Source organism: Saccopteryx leptura, chromosome 6 (assembly GCF_036850995.1).
Source record: "Saccopteryx leptura isolate mSacLep1 chromosome 6, mSacLep1_pri_phased_curated, whole genome shotgun sequence".
Classification (NCBI taxonomy): Eukaryota; Metazoa; Chordata; class Mammalia; order Chiroptera; family Emballonuridae; genus Saccopteryx; species Saccopteryx leptura.
The window spans coordinates 103,037,245-103,055,175 of NC_089508.1; the positions used below are offsets into that span (position 1 = coordinate 103,037,245).

Here is a 17,931-nt window from a genome sequence, read left to right on the forward strand (position 1 = left end):
TTTTGATTTGCATTTCTCTAATAACTAAAGAAGATGAGCATCTTTTCATATATCTGTTGGCCATTTGTATTTCTTCCTAGGAGAAGTGTCTGTTCATGTCCTCCTTATTTGGGTCATATTTAAATCTTCTATTTTAGCTGTCCTCTTCTGACAGTGCACCATCAGGGAAAGAAGGCTGCCTTATTATACAAGGTGGGGGTCAAAGTCTAGGCTTTTAACTTGGTCTCTGCTGACACTACCAGAGTAGGAAGGAGAGAGCCCCTTACCTTGGGGGATGGATGGAAGTTTAGGCCCTCTCCTTAGTTCCTGCTGGCACTGCAGGGATATGATGGGCATTTAGTCTCCTTACTTGGTCACCCCTGATATGTGTTAGAAGTGGTGGGTTCCATGGCATTTGGCTGGTGTAGGGTGATCATAATTTTTTTTAACAGTTTGTTTTGATTGCTAGGCTGTATCTTTTCTAATTCTTTCCCTAGAGGAAACAGGCTTTTTTGTTGCTTTTGAAATCGATTTTCTCTGTGTTGTTTTGTTTTTATTTTTTGCCTGTGATCATTGGTATTTCTGGGTTGCAGGCCTCTCTAGTGCCAGGTCCAGGATATATAAGATGTAAAAGAAAACCTAGAGTCTGGCTGGTGGTGGTACAGTGGATAGAGCCATTGACCTGGGATGCTGAAGACCCAGGTTTGAAACCCCAAGGTCGCTGGCTTGATCATGGGATGGTAAACATGATCTCATGGTCTCTGGCTTGGCTGGAGTTCCCTGGTCAAGGCACATATGAGAAGCAATCAATGAATAACTAAAGTGCCACAAGTATGAATTGATGCTTCTCATCTCTCTCCCTTCTTGTCTGTCTGTCTCTCTCTCTCTCTAAAAAAAGAAAAAGAAGAGAAGAAAACCCAGGGAACTCACTGTCATATTGTTTCTCAAGATCCAGGTCACTAGCCAATGAATCTTCTATTTTCCACCATTCAGAGCCTTTTGATGTTTGGTTTTTTATATGTTGCTTTCAGGAATTTAGTTGTGTTTAGTGGAAGAAATGTATTCTCAATTACATGGTAACTGGATGTCCTAAATGGTTTAAAATAAAAAAGTCTTTTAAGAACTTACTTAAAATGAAATGCTCAAAAGTACTTAATTCTTTAAAATATTCTACCATGGCCCTGGCCGGTTGGCTCAGCGGTAGAGCATCGGCCTGGTGTATGAAGTCCCAGGTTCAGTGCTTGGCCAAGGCACACAGGAGAAGCGCCCACCTGCTTCTCCACCCTTCCCCCTCTCTTTTATCTCTCTCTCTCTCTCCCTCCCTCCTTCCCTCCCTCCCTCCCTCCCTCCCTCCTGCAACCAAGGCTCCATTGGAGCAAAGTCGGCCCTGGGAACTGAGAATGGCTCCATGGCCCCCACCTCAGGTGCTAGAATGGCTCTGGTTGCAACAGAGCAATGGCCCAGATGGGCAGAGCATCACCCCCTAGCGGGCATGCCGAGTAGATCCTGGTCGGGCACATGCGGGAGTCTGTTTCTCTCCTTCCCTTCTCATTTCAGAAAAGTACAAAACAAAAAAACAAAGAAAAAAAAATGAAAAAATAAAATATTCTACCACAGTATTTTTGTAAGTCCCTAGATATACATTTAAGGTTATGTATGTCTCTTTATTCTTTTAGGATTATGTACTGAAGGACTCTACCGTGTTAGTGGGAACAAAACTGATCAAGACAATATTCAAAAGCAGTTTGATCAAGGTAAGGTGATAATTATATAAAATAATTATTTCCCTTAATTCAAATTTCATGGTGGGAAGATTGATTTTCATATGAAAACCTTCTTAGAATATGAATGTTGAGGAGAAAGAGTTTTTTAAGTAAGGTTAAACATATTTAATAGAAAAGATACTGCAGTCAAGAAACAGGAGAGTTATAAAACTGTTATCAGGATTGGAAAAGTAGCAAATTGACTTATGACACATTGGCATATTTGTATTATCACAGATAGTACTTACTTAAAAATGGGATTTAAGAAATTTTTCTATGATAATGGGCCAACAAATTACTAGAAGTAAAAACAGCTGAATTCCTTACACACATTAAAGAAAATTGTTTATGAGATCAAAGATTTAAATGTTTAAAATGAAAACCATAAGTACTAGGGAGAAAAATGAGTGAAATTTTTTTGGTCTTGGAGTAAGGAAAGGCTTCAGCTCAACCTTGAAAAGTATGAACAAGATGATAAACTGGACTACCTAAAAATGTAAAATTCTGTATGAAACAGTGGATTAAACATAAAATCAGAAGAAAAATTATAAACTTGGGGGAAGATATGGAATGTTTACTGTAGATTAAGGAATTTACATCAGAAGAAAGCAGCCAACATATAATATATATGAAAATATGTGCTGCCTCTATCAGTTATAAAAAAATGAAAATTAAAAAAAAAGATTGTATTTGTTTAGTTTATTGTCAGACTGAAGAAGATTGTTGGTAGGGTGTATGCAACTGTATTTTGTATACTGTTGGTTGTGAATGCCCTTTGAGTCTCTATTAAAATTCAGGTAGCTTTACTAGAGAAATACAGCTTGTAAATATTTGTTACAGAAATCTTTGTGTAAGCATAGCAAGGTATACTTACAAGGGCGTCATTCTTTGCAGTCTTTTTTTTTTTTTTTTTTTTTTTTTTTTCTGAAGCTGGAAACGGGGCGAGACAGTCAGACAGACTCCCACATGTGCCCAACCAGGATCCACCCGGCACACCCACCAGGGGCAACGCTCTGCCCACCAGGGGGCGATGCTCTGCCCCTCCGGGGCATCGCTCTGCTGCGACCAGAGCCACTCTAGCGCCTGGGGCAGAGGCCAAGGAGCCATCCCCAGCGCCCGGGCCATCTTTGCTCCAATGGAGCCTTGGCTGCGGGAGGGGAAGAGAGACAGAGAGGAAGGGGGGGGGGTGGAGAAGCAAATGGGTGCTTCTCCTATGTGCCCTGGCCGGGAATTGAACCCGGGTCCCCTGCACGCCAGGCCGATGCTCTACCGCTGAGCCAACCAGCCAGGGCCGCAGTCTTTTTGTAATATATATATTTTTTTAAAAGGAAGGGCGACTGACTACCCATGTGTTTATAAATAGAATACTAGAAAACCATAAAAATAATTTAGATTTATGAGTGTTGAAATGGTATAATGTCAGTTATTGAGTGGTATATGTTTGCCTTACTTTGAAAGAGTATTGCGTATTAGGATGTTATTTCATTTAAAAAAAGTACTTTGTTAGAAAAACTAATCTTTATAATATGAAATTGGTTCAATTTTACTTCTGGTAATAAAGGAATGGTGATAGTCAATGCCAAGGCCTCTTGCATTAGATTTCCTGGTTTTGTTTTCTGGTTCTGCCACCTAATTAGTATCCTAGGGAAGATAATCTTTCTATATCTCAACTTTTTCATATCAGGATGGAGTAGTAAGAGTAACTATGAGAAATAATGAGATAATGCATATGAAGAGTTTGCTATACCAGGCACCATATTAAGTGTTCATTGGGTAGCTGATATTACAAGGAATGTAGCCTTAAGGAAATAAACTATAGTACATAAAAAACATTTATCATAGTGTCTTTATGTTTTTAAGTGAAATATATCTAAATGTTTAGTAATAGAATATTTTATAAATAGTTAAATCTGGGGAATATTGTGTAGGCATTAAAATTATTTATGTAGGGCAAAATGTTAATGATTGCTGATTCTTCCTTAAGGATGTGTATGAGTTCTTAGTACTATTCTTGCAAATTTTCTTCAAGTTTGAAATTACAATTAAAATAAAATATGTTATCCAGGCCCCAAAAAGGTTTTGAAAAGTTGCTTGTGAAATTTTTTATTTTTATTTTTTACAGAGACAGAGAGAGAGTCAGAGAGAGGGATAGATAGGGACAGACAGCCAGAAAGACAGGAAGGGAGAGAGATGAGAAGGATCAATCATCAGTTTTTCGTTGCAACACCTTAATTGTTCATTGATTACTTTCTCATATGTGCCTTGACTCTGGGCCTTCAGCAGACTGAGTAACCCCTTGCTTGAGCCAGCAACCTTGGGTCCAAGCTGGTGAGCTTTGCTCAAACCAGATGAGCCTGCGCTCAAGCTGGCAACCTCAGAGTCTCGAACCTGGGTCCTCCGCATCCCTGTCTGATGCTCTATCCTCTGCGCCACCGCCTGGTCTACTAGTGAAATTTTAATAACCTTGGATAATGCCTTAAAAATGAAGTCCATTATAAAATATGTATCTGATTTGTTTTGTTTTCATGTGTTTTAATGATCAGAAAGGGGCTGAAAGAGAACATCCTAAAGTATAAACTGATTGTCTCTGGATGATGGAGTAATATTTTTTATTTTTGTGATCTATATTTCTACATCTCTTATTATAAGTAGTTGTTATTTTTTTTAAGCTTTTTTATTATTATTATTCATTTTTGGAGAGGAGAGGGAGAGAGAGAGAGAGGAGAGACAGAGAGAGAGAGAAGGGGGGGAGGAGCTGGAAGCATCAACTCCCATATGTGCCTTGACCAGGCAAGCCCAGGGTTTCGAACCAGCGACCTCAGCATTTCCAGGTCGACACTTTATCCACTGCGCCACCACAGGTCAGGCCAGTAGTTGTTATTTTTTAAGTCAGAACTTAAGGTTTAAACTTTTATGTAAAAAAAATTTAAGTATAACCTGAAAGGTGTAAATTTGATTTTATATGTATAATTCCTATCTTTGTTTCCTTATGACCTCTTTTAAATAGCTTATGTAAACAAGATATTTTAAAAGAAGATAGATATTAATAAAAAGCTAATGTTCTTCAATATACTAATAAGCTTAACAGCATTTTCTATTGTAACAAAAACACAAAAAGACCTTGGCTTGGCCTGTGGTGGCACAGTGGATAAAGTGTCAACCTGGAACGCTGAGGTCACTGGTTTTAAAAGCCTGGTCAAGGCACATACAGGAAACAACTACTATGAGTTGATGCTTCCCGTTTCTACCCCCTCGTCCTCTCTCCCCTCTGTCTCAAAGTCAGTTTTTAAAAAAAAGCTTTCTTAGTTTTCTGTTCCTTTATCTCTATAGTTTATCTATAACAACAAATTGTGGGGGAGATATGGATCACCCTGTGAAGAAAGGTGGCTGATGAGAATAGTTAAATGTCTTTGGATCCATAAGTGTTTATCTAGCATAATTCAATAATAACTTAAAATTGTATTATATAAACTAGAAATTAATATTTGATTTTTTTGTCTTGTAGATCATAATATCAGTCTGTTATCAATGGAAGTAACAGTAAATGCTGTAGCTGGAGCTCTTAAAGCTTTCTTTGCAGATCTGCCAGATCCTTTAATTCCATATTCTCTTCATCCAGAGCTATTGGAAGCAGCAAGTAAGTATAAGCCTCTTTTATTTTTTTTTAATTTATTTTGTATTTTTCTAAAGTGAGAAGAGGGGAGGCAGAGAGACAGACTCCCATGTGTGCCTGACAGGGATCCACCCAGCATGCCCACCAGGGGCGATGCTCCGCCCATCTGGGGCGTCGCTCCTTTGCAACCAGAACCATTCTAGCACCTGAGGCGGAGGCCATCCTCACCGCCTGGGCCGCTTTGCTCCAGTGAAGCCTTGGCTTCGGAAGAGGAAGAGAGAGATAGAGAGGAAGGAGAGGGGGAAGGGTGGAGAAGCAGATGGTCGCTTCTCCTGTGTGCCCTGGCCAGGAATTGAACCAGGACTTTCACACACGGGGCAGATGTTCTACCACTGAGCCAGCTGGCCAGGGCCTCTTTTTTTTTTTTTTTTTTCCCCGAGGGGGATGATGGGTTTTGTATATTGATTGCTATGTGTTAACATCAGCCACACACTAGAATGCATAGCTAATAAAATTCAGCTTACTAGCACTTTTTTTAAAGGTATTTTTCTTTATAACATCAAGATATATAGATATACCAGTAAGAATCCCTGGGGTTGGCCCCCACAAATATTTAGTTTCCAAGGTGACTTGGTGCTCCTAGATGTTTGAGAGTTTTGTTTTTCATTAAAACTCAAAGACATTGTAAGAAAATTAAGTAATCTTTTCAAATGAATGTATGTATAATGTTTTTCAGTAAAACAACCTGTATATGGTCTTGAAACATGTATATTTAAAACTTTTTAAAGTCAAAACTTATTTTAACACAACCACACTCATTTGTTACATATTATCTGTGTCTACTTTTGTGCTATAACTGCAGGATTGAGTCATTGACCCCACAAAACCTAAAGTATTTATATACCATGAATATTAAGAGCCTAACAGCTTTATAAGTATTTGAGTCTAAATTAATATCTAGTTATATAAATTGCTTGAGTAAATTGCTAATATGCTATTTCCCGTTTTACTATATCTGAGTCACTTTTTTTTCAGCGATTAGTTTACTTACAAAAGGGTTTTTGTAATAGATAGTAATGTATATTTAGCAGGTTCTTTAGAACATTTTCTTTGTTTTTGTTTACTTATCCTAATATGCTTCAAATACATTCTTGATTTTTTTTTTTACAATAAGCATAGTAGGAAGCTTTATCAAATATTTTAAATGTATGAGTTTCACAATAAATTCCTTACTACTTTTACAGAAATTCCAGATAAAACAGAACGTCTTCATGCATTGAAAGAAATTGTTAAGAAGTTTCATCCTGTAAACTATGATGTATTCAGATACATAATAACACATCTAAACAGGTATTTTCATTTTTTGTTTTTGCAAATAAAATGCAGTACAAATTTTAAATGTAACTTTATAAATTAGTAATTACAAGATAGAAAAAGGGACATAAACTATTTAAACGTACATTTTAATTTTAATTTTCTAAATTATTTTTCTGGATTTTTAAAGGTTTTTTTCACCAACTTGTTTAAAGAAAGGTTTAAAGAAAGTCTTTTAATACATGTAATGATTATAAAAATAATAACAGTTCTCTTTTATATATAGTCTTAAAATTTTAGGTATAAAATAACATTTAGATAATCCATTCAGCCTATTTGAAGTTGGAAAAATTGAGGTTTTCTGCCTCTTGTCATATAATTAATAAATGATACATGACTATAATCCAAGTCTTATTAAAAGGTTCCATTTACTTTTTCTATCACACTGTGTTGCTTTTGTTTATCTTGCTTGTTTTGTTAGGATATTTGACAGTGAAATTTTATCAGAAAACTTGAATTCATATTACTGTCCACCTTGATGGTTACTGAAAATGCAGGACATTGATCCTATATTAACACTATATTAAGCTTCAAGTTTATGCTTTTGTCTAAAGATACTCCTCCCAAGGTCATCCATTAAGTGAAAGGCAATATTGTGTAATATCTTAAATCTCAGACTGGAATCAAACATGCTTGATTTTGAAACATTTTAGTTCTGTGACCAGGCAAATTATTTTATCAACTATGAGAAGAATAAAATTTACACACAGTTGTTCTTGGAACTGAATGGAATTATTAGTGTTTGTATTAATTTTTTCAAAAATCTACTCTTTTTTTATTGATGGGTTTTAGAGAGCCATATAGAGATAGCGGGGGAGAGGGAGAGAAAAGCATTCGTCTGTTGTTCCACATAGTTGTGCATTCATTGTTCATTTCCTATACATGCCCTGACTAGGAATCGAACCCACAACCTTGGTGTTTCGGAACAACACTCAAACCAATTGAGCTAACTTGTCAGGGCCAAAAATCTACTTTTAATAATATTTTCTACTGATATTTTTATGAACTGAAGTTTGTTTTTTTAACTAGTAATGGCAGTGTCCAACCAAGTACATTTCAGCCTTTGCCTCTTAGAAGAGAATATTAACCAATATTTAAAGTTTTGTTGCTATCCTTATAGAATAAAATTGTATTAGCGTTTCTAGTACCTATTCTCTGAAGTGTTCCTCCCCAAGAAAATACCAATATACACAGTAGTGCAGTATAATTAGTGGAATTTCCTCTTTTGAAAATTACCATGTAAGTGGTTCATGGTAAAACAGATGTGCACAGAGTTCTATTATAGGAGGCCTTACCCATTAAGGAATATAGAGATGATTTGTGAACATATTATTGTATGTCCTGATTAAAGTGCTGAAATAAGAATTGTACTTCATTACAAAGTACAGGGCCCTGGCCAGTAGCTCAGCTGGTTAGAATGTAATCCTGATATGCCGAGGTTGCAGGTTCAATCCCCAGTCAGGGCACATAGAAGAATTAACCAATGAATTCATGGGTGAGTGGAACAATAAATCCATGTTTCTTTTCTTCCTTTCTCCCTCTCCCTCTCCCTCTCCCTCTCCCTCTCTCTCTCTCTCTCTCTCTCTCTCTCTCTCTCTCTCTCTCTCTCTCCCCCTCTCCCTCTCACCCCCACCCTTTTCCTCTTACCCCCACCTTCTCCCCCCTTCCCTCCTCCTCCCTTTTTCTCTCTCTCAAATCAGTAAATAAAAATAATTTTTCAAAGATCATATAAAAAGTATAGGGAAGAGCATGTGCAAAGAATCACCATGCTAGTCCACCATCAATATTATTTTACACACTTAAAGTGTTTGGCTCCAGAGATAACAGTGACACAGGCCAAAGCATAGTTGATTTGTTGAGAAACAGCAAAGAGGAGGCTATGCGATTTAAACAGAGTGAAGGAAGGACAGAGAAAGAGATAAGGGAAGAGAGCCAGTGCCAAATTATATAGGACAGTACTATAATTAACTTTAGTCCTCAAAATGTTTTATAGGCAAAATAAGGATGCTTCATGTATATGTCACCAAGCATACTGGAGATCAAATGGCATTTATTGGGAGTTGAGGGGCCGGACTTTCTCAACGAAAATAGCATTGCTTGTTTTTTACTCTGAATGATTATGGGGAGCCACTAGAGAGGAGAACAGAGAAATAACATCATGCTTAAATTTTAAAAGGAATACTCAACTAGATTGTAGTGGCAGCTCTGTGCCAGGTACTGTTGTAGGTGCTACAGGCATAGCAGTGAATAAAGTAGTCGCCTATTATATGGAATTTACATTCTGCTATAGGAAATAAAAAATAAATATATAATGGATGATTGACAAATTACAAAAATTAATCTGTGGAGTTAGACTTGGTTATGTTTTCTTTTTCTTTCACTCTCCATATTTAGTGAGTTATTACTTCAATAATTATTTTTCCTTGTTGTTTCTCTACCACTACTTTAGTTTAGGCTTTATCCTTTCTCATTTAGGGAACACGTTTCTTTGTTATTGAGCTCTCTCCCTGCCATTGAACACCTTAAATACTGAAGAAAAAAATCCAAACTCTTTAGCTTTAGCGTTAAGTTGGTCTATCTTTTGCTTCTTCAGTTAGGTTTCCCCAATACACATGCCAACTAACTGCCATTGTCTTAAACTAATAGCACTCAATCAGAAGTTCAATTTGTAGCTCGTCCCTAGTAACATCTTAACATAACTCCTTCAGTCTTTTTCCAAATGCAGTCTTCAAACCTGCAGCAACAAGAGCATCACCTGGGAACTTGTTAGAAATACAAATTTTCAGACCCCACCTCATACACAGCCTTCAATTTCTGTTTCAACAAGCCCTCTGGGAAGTGACTGATAAACACAGAATTTGAGAAACAGAGTTTTGACTGAATTGCCCTTTCTTCCTACCATTTTTTACCAAGGCTCATCACCCTGGACTCAATTCTAACATTACCTTTTAAAGGAAGCCTTTCCTGGCCACCCACACCTCTGATTTGGCACATTTGCTTTGTACTTTTTGATTCAGTAATTAGACTCGATGCTTGTACTCTTGTCTTTTAACTTTACAGGTATTTTCAGAATCTACACTTGCTTGCTGCATATAAATATCTGACTAAGTGCACTATAATTTAACAAAAGGTTGATTTTACTCTGAATATTGTAATTCATTATCTTAACAAACAGCAATAATTTATATCACAGAACACATGTTTTTAGGGCACATGTTTTACCTTAGATGAGCAACTCAACTCCTATGTTGGTTTCAGATTTTTTTTTTTTACAGAGACAGAGTCAGAGAGAGGGATAGACAGGGACAGACAGACAGGAACAGAGAGATGAGAAGCATCAATCATTAGTTTTTCATTGCATGTTGCGACACCTTAGTTGTTCATTGATTGCTTTTTCATATGTGCCTTGACCGTGGACCTTCAGCAGACCGAGTAACTCCTTGCTTGAGCCAGCAACCTTGGGTCCAAGCTTGTGAGCTTTGCTCAAACCAGATGAGCCCGTGCTCAGGCTGGCGACCTCGGGGTCTCAACCCTGGGTCCTCTGCATCCCAGTCCGACGCTCTATCCACTGTGTCACCGCCTGGTCAGGCTTGTTTCAGATTTTTTGATGTACGCCTGACCAGGCTGTGGTGCAGTGGGTAGGGTTAGACTGGGACACAGAGGACCCAGGTTCAAAACCCTGTGGTTGCTGGCTTGAGCGTGGGATCATAAGACATAACCTCATGCTCGCTGACTTGAAGCCCAGGGTCACTGGCTTGAGCAAGGGGTCACTCTGTCTGCTGTAGCCCTCCAGTCAAGGCACATATGAGAAAGCAATCAGTGATAAGGTGCTGCAACGAAAACTTGATGCTTCTCATCTCTCTCACTTCCTGTCTGTCCCTATCTCTGTCTCTCTGTCACAAAAAAGAAAATGTTTTTTGATGTGCAAATTTAAATATAATATTTTACTACTACCTTCCATACTGGATTGTTTATGTGTAAAATTAAAAGTTTGGATAAAATAACTAAGATTCGTTCTCAGCTTAATAATTTTGAGTTATAATTCAAGATTTGCCTCTTATATTTCTTGCTTGTTATATATACGTCATGGTAGAAGGGCTTGCTCACATAATATTTAAAGGGCTAAATGCAAGTCAGTTAATGTTTATTTGTACTTTTATATTTAAATATGTTTATATTTATTGTTGAATTACTTAATGAATTTTAAGGTGGAATGTGTTTCTATGAACTGTGTATTAGCTTTTTCCAAATTAAATTTGTAACAATGTATAAGATATTTAATGATTGAAAAGCTAGTTTTTTGGAATAGTAGAAACTAGTATTTTAGAAAGTTAAGTCTTCTGGTTAGAGGTTAGGATTAAGTAATTTTTTCAAAGTTCTCTTTTTTTTTAAGATTCAGAGCAATGGCATAGTATGATTTGTCTTTTCATCTCTCACAGTAGTCAAGAAATTTGTATATGTAATTAGAATTTTCTGTTTCTGTTGGCAGAAACTCATCAAAATTTGTCACATGTCCTTACCCTGAGAAAAAAGTTTTTTCATATACATGAAGTGGCTTCTATAAGTAACTTATAAAACCCCAAGCTACAACATTTTTAAAAGGCTACCTTTATTCTTAGTAAGGAATGGATTTTACTTATGTCTCCTATTGTTGGAATATAGTTGAACAAGAAGAGTTTTAAATGTGAAGTTAAAGGGTAAAACTAAATCATCTCAGATCAATTCCAGCTCTAAGATTTTTAAATTGTAGTGAGTTTTGATTGGTTTTCTAACTGTTTTTTTTTCTATTATAATTTTAGGGTTAGTCAGCAAAATAAAATCAACCTAATGACAGCAGACAATTTATCCATCTGTTTTTGGCCAACCTTGATGAGACCTGATTTTGAAAAACGAGAATTTCTGTCTACCACTAAGATCCATCAATCTGTTGTTGAAACATTCATTCAACAGTGTCAGTTTTTCTTTTACAATGGAGAGATTGTAGAAATGACGAATACTGTGGCTCCTCCACCACCTTCAAACCCAGGACAGTTGGTGGAACCAATGGTACCTCTTCAGTTACCACCACCATTGCAGCCTCAGCTAATACAACCACAGTTACAGACGGATCCTCTTGGGATTATATGAATAGGAAGTAATTGCAAACAGCCTGAAAATGGACAAAAAGCAAATCTAGATATGCATGTTTCAGGGTTCAGTATTCACATTCAAAATGATGAGACACTTTCTCTTTGAACTGTATGGTATTCCTTTTTCATTTACATTATAAATCTAAGACCATGTGATAAGCATGACTGAAGAGGTTTAATTTTTATAAACAAAAATAGCTATAAAATACAAAACTGCTGTTGCATGCAACCTTATTGCAATCAGTATATCATTCCTGTGGCATTTTCTGTCACATTATATTGTGAATAAAATTTTTCTATAGAAATTAAATGATTTACAACCACATATATGAAACATTTAATGCTTTTCAGCCTGCTTTATGGCTGGTTTTGTTATTTGATGTGCTAACTTGGGAAACCTAATTTAAATTTTAGCAGTCTGTGTAGATAATTAAAGGTCCAGTTAAGTATTTTATTATTTCAGGCTACTTATGCCATGCTTGGGATGTTGTTTGAAAGAAAGCAAAATACACTTAATGTATTTCTGCACCTTCATCTTTACTGCTAAGTGAACCTGTGGATGATTTGATGAGGGGTAAATGAACAGACTCTTGTACACACATACCAAGGACACACTTGTGGCTAAAGTGAATTGATAATGTTGTGCAAAGATAGTTGTCACCAACTCATTTCTTTATGGTCCATAATAAAATAAACATCTTGTATACTGTTAATTCTATAAACAGATGCATGTTCAAAAGATCTATGATGGTCTTGTAATCTTAATCTAATATATTTTAGATATTTTAATTTTTTCCCTCTTGGGAAATAAATACATTTAGTATAGTGTAGAATATTTCATGACATTTTCATATAAGGTTATATAACTTTTCATACATAAACATGGAATTTGTTGTAGAAAATTCTTTAAACCAAACATTTTAATCTAAGACTTCAATTTAATCTGTTCCTTGAATCTATTTTTATGTGGCCCTTAAAAACATATCCAAAATTCATTGCTAATATAGCAATAAAAATACCTTGGGTACTGACAGCCTCTTTGGAGTGTATATATAAATAATTGCAAACTTGCATTCAGATTTTTTTTTCTGTGATATCTTGTACTAAAATCTAAAGTGGCTTTTGCACCATTTTTTTAAACCAGTTTTTTCCTTTGATGTTGGTACCAGATTTGCTATAAGTGACTGCTGCTTCTGGCATTAAACATATTATTAGTGAAGATACACCAGAACACTAAATAATGGATAAAATTTTCAGAAATGGTGGCATAGGTAAATTTTGTTAGGCTTTATTCAAAATTTGTTCATTATCACACCATGTCATTTTTTTCTGGAAAGAAAACAAAATGGTTTGTTTTTTATTGCTAGGTTATATTTGTGTAATGAAGAGAAAATTCTTTGGTCCATGTTGTAATCATCATTCATACTGCAATTTTAAGGTTGTCTTATGTATACTATAGTAAATAGATGATTTTGAGATTCCACACTCCTAAGAGTTTGATTTGCTCCATTTTTTCATAAAATAAATGTTGTCCTTCACAACTATTATGTCCTAGGTATTGTACTTCAAATTTTAACTTCAGAATCAAAATGTCAACATGAACCAGACTGCTATTGAAGTACATGTATATTATAAATTATCTTATTTGTGTTATACTCTTACATGTTATTATCTTTTCTAAGAAAACAAAGTCCCTATTATTCCTATTGCAAAGCACACAGGAATTAAGAAAGTACAGTAATTTTTAAAAAGAAAAATCTGGTAAATGTAGTCTTCTTAACTTGTTCTATATTACTTATACCTGTTGTCTATATAGCTTTAATTTATAGCTGTCAGTTTAACATTGGCATGTTTGGCAAAGAAAATTAAACTTTAAGAGTTTTATAAACTGTTTCTAGGTTGCTAAAGAATTTATTTTTCTACTATATATGGTATAGACAAAGGTCAAAACTATGTACAGGATAAAAGTCTATTTCTTTGGAAGTAGGCTGAAAAGAGAATTTTCAGAACTGTTCATGTCTTCAGTTCACTCACTCATAACTTTGCTATTGTAATATGTGAATCCCAGTTTATTTAAGGTATTCTCTTTTATACTATGTTAATTTAACTTCCCTTTGCATTTGGTATCGGTTTTGTTATTAAAATTAGCATTTATAATTTTCTACATTAACTACCTTATACCTTCCCTAATATCTCCACTTTTCTATGCATTCTCTAATTGATTTGAAAATCTTTGTAGTGAGTCATTAAAAAAATCTACATTTGGTTCAACTAACCAGTAGATTACAGTTAATTGAAAATTAAAATGCAGTTTAAAGCTCAGTCTGTTACACTGAATTGATTGTTTGCCAAGGGTTTAGATATGTTTTTAAATATTAGAAAAATAATTCTAAGAACAGAATAATATAATTAAACTTTTTTTCTGATAAATTACTGGAAGGTTTCATCACTTAGGGAAATATATGAGACTTCTTAACTGATAAAAAGAATATTAGATAGGCATAATTATGGGTAAACATTAAGGCACTATATTTTACAATTTTAAATAAAATTCCATCTATACACATGTTGCCATTGTTTCATTTAAGCTTGTAGTTATTACTATTATACTAATCTAGATTAGCGATATGAAGTGTAGTGGTACTCTCATTTCAAGTTTTCAGTAGATTTATTGGAAGTCAAATTCTGTTCAATTAGGATGTATAAAAAATTTCAGGCACAATATATTTCTATTTGAAATAATATTTGTTAGTAGTGCTTCCCCCCTTATCATTTACAGTGTAAATACTGTAGGTAATAGCAGTCTAACTTGGCTGAATAGCAGCTTTTATTTTCCATACTGTTTGTAAATAATGTAGATGTTTTCTTTGAGGTACTGGAATTTAAATTCTAATTATCTCTTAGTTATAAATGAAAGGGAACAATTGGAATAAGAACTTAGGCCTTAGCTTTACATGGTAATTTTTAGTTTTTTATACAGTAATGTGATGCTTATTTGTCAACTGGATATAAATATATATAATTTTAAAAAGTCAAAAGTTCTTTGTTTTTTGTTTATAAATATCATTTTGGTGCTTCACCCACAGGATGCTTCAGTCAATTAAATATCAGTGAAGCTTCTTCTGTATAAAGAATGCTATGAATAAAACATTAAGAAGCTGTGTAATTTTAAGTTTTAGTTGCCTCTGATTTTTACCATTTCATTGGTAATAATCAACTAGTTTTGTGCATAAAAGAAAATAAAAATTATTTAAATTGATGTCAATATGATAAAAGTTTTATTAGGGAGGTGTATTACTGAGCTATTACTGTACCATGAGAAGAGATTCAAAATTCATTCTGGATGTATACATACAGATGAAATTTATTTTAAAAATGTTCTAGAAAACAAGATTGCTCAGATTTGTAAGACTTAAATGTGACCTGGATCTCATTTTTAAGTTGTGGCTAGACATTCTTTTGAGCTACTAGAAATATGTTGGAGCCTGTTCTAATTTATAGCAGTTGCTTACATGGAAGAACATATTTTTGTTTACTCTTCATGGTTTATGAATATTAAGCCACATTTCATGGAACTTGTCCAATTCCTTGGATCTAGTGAGGTCTGTTTGACTTGAATCTTTGTATATGCTTATCTTGAATTTAATCATTTTAACCAAGTACCTTAATATTTAGGCTGAACAATTTCTGATGTTTCAATACTTGTAGGACATGTTTAATTTCCTACAGTATTTGAACTCTTGAAGTTCTCAGTAGCCTTTTCAGTTTATCAAATGTCTGGAAATAAAATTTTCTAAGATTTAATAAGGAAAGGAACTACTCTTCAAATTTGATTTCTTATGGTAAGTAACATCTGTGTGTAGTTGGGAAGAGTGTGCAAGCATTATTAGCTCATATCCAGTATCCAGTTATTGGATATGAGATAGTAATGTGATATCTCATAATGTGATAATGGGTTATTGTGTGATCCAAGTATTACGATTTAAAAGAAATTTTTTTCCATTGATTTAAGAGCAAGAGAAACATCAACTTGTTCCACTTAGTTGTTCCATTTAGTTCATTCATTGGTTGTTTCTATGTGCCCTGACCAGGATCAAACCCCTGACCTCAGCTTACCATGTTGGTGCTCTACATTGAGCCGTCCAGCCAGGGCCCCTTGATCTTTTAAAATATTTACTATTTAGCCTGACCAGGCAGTGGGGCAGTGGATAGAGCGTTGGACTGGGATGCAAAAGACCCAGGTTCGAGACCCTGAGGTTGCCAGCTTGAGTGCGGGGTCATCAGGTTTGAGCAAAAAAGCTCACCCGCTTGAGGCCAAGGTTGCTGGCTCGAGCAAGGGGTTACTCTGTCTGCTGAGGGCCGGTGGTCAAGGTACATATGAGAAAACAATCAATGAACAACTAAGGTGTTGCAACACGCAACGAAAAACTAATGATTGATGCTTCTCATCTCTCTTCATTCCTGTCTGTCCCTGTTTATCCCTCTCTCTGTCTCTATAAAAAATAAATAAATACATAAATAAATAAAATATTTACTGTTTAATTGAACCTCATCATCATCCAGTGAGCATGATAGCATTTTTCCCTCATAATGTTAGTTTTACCTTTGGGTGGGTGTGTGGGTGGTGAAATCCATATTTCTCACATTGTTCAAATCTTAAAATGTTTAATATTAGTCTCATAAATATTTCAGGCAGTAGCAACAATTTTGTAAAGTTTAAAGGTAGTCAAATTTTTGGTTATTACTAAGTTTAATATATAAAATTATAGATCTTGGAATTACTGCTGGCAATTTTGGTTTAGTCATTTTTACCTTAGTAAGGAGTGCTAAGTCTTGCAATGTATGAACTTGGAGTAGTTGTCAAGGAATTTGTAGTTTAAAAACAATATTTGCTTATTCCCACAGTGCAGATTTTCAATTTTATTTGCCTCAAGTGGTAAAAGTTATTATGAACAAATTAACAGTGGCTCTCCTGTTTTAATAGCCTAATTTTTAGTTGAGTTTCTTAGTGTTATAACCTAGTTTTTCAAATTTATTTCTATTTTGCATTAAATTTTTTCTAATATAAGTGATGTAGGTTTAGCAATTAATCTATATATCACTTTACTAATTCATCCAGACTAGTTTTAATTATGTATCTGTACTCACCAGATCATTTTCTTAGGATCTTGAATTGAATATTTTGTCCTAATCATCTAATATTTTGGGGTACATGCTAGTTTTTAAAATGTCTTACCAGTTTTAGATTTGGAGCTCTTAGTTTCCCTTTTCTCTAAATTCTTTGTATTTCATTTTATTCAGATGTCTTTGTAGATGTTGGTTCAGTGAAGCCAATGTATATATTTAGTACGCTAAAATTATAAGTAAAATTAGAAGCCATGCACGTTATCCTTATTGTTACTATTTTTTTTAGGACTTGAGTTATTTTAAATGTGTCACTGAAAAGATTAAAAACAATCTAGCTATCTGGAAGAATAGTCTTTAGATACCTTCTCACGTTTACTTGGAAATTTTCTTCCCAAATTTATCTTTTTTTGCACTTGGTTTATAGAGAAAGATCATTACTGATCATGTACTATACAAATAAAAACATCCAATTCTTTAAAAAAAATTTAATCAATTTGAGAGAGAGAGAGAGAGAAGCATTCATTTGTTCCACACTTAGTTGTCCCTTCATTGGGCACTTGCGGTATGTGTCCAGAGTGGGGGGCATTGAACCTGGAACCTTGGTATCTCCAGATGATGCTCTAATCCACTGAGCTCACTGTCAAGGTTGATCCAGTTCTTTATTTACAAAATAGTTGGCTGATCCCTGGCTTACACTCTTAGTAATATTAAATCTTCATGTTTTATCCATGTGGAATAATTTAATGATAGATTAAGATAGGTAAAAGTAAAATTTTACAAAGGAAGATAGTTGCTGTCTGTATTAACCATCTTTTTTTTCCTGAAGGAATCATCTTTTTTAGTTGAAGGTAATGAGTAAGTGCAGAAAGCTATGTAGAATAGTTAATAGTTTTTAAAAGTCATGAAAAGTATTAAAACATTGCATTTTGTATATAGGACTGGTGAT

The 17,931-nt window shown here is 34.8% G+C and overlaps 1 protein-coding gene across 4 annotated transcripts in view; it reads left to right on the forward strand.

The window, feature by feature from the left end:
- The window catches only part of ARHGAP5 (Rho GTPase activating protein 5), a 93,811-nt gene extending 81,583 nt beyond the window's left edge, over nt 1-12,228 (forward strand). For all 4 annotated transcript variants that reach the window (XM_066343574.1, XM_066343573.1, XM_066343572.1 and 1 more), the window contains exons 4-7: nt 1,656-1,733; nt 5,248-5,379; nt 6,600-6,705; nt 11,529-12,228. In XM_066343574.1, coding sequence (XP_066199671.1) covers nt 1,656-1,733; nt 5,248-5,379; nt 6,600-6,705; nt 11,529-11,856 — 644 coding nt within the window. In that variant the 3' untranslated portion in view covers nt 11,857-12,228. The remainder of the gene's footprint in view (nt 1-1,655; nt 1,734-5,247; nt 5,380-6,599; nt 6,706-11,528) is intronic.
- Nucleotides 12,229-17,931: the final 5,703 nt, after the last annotated feature.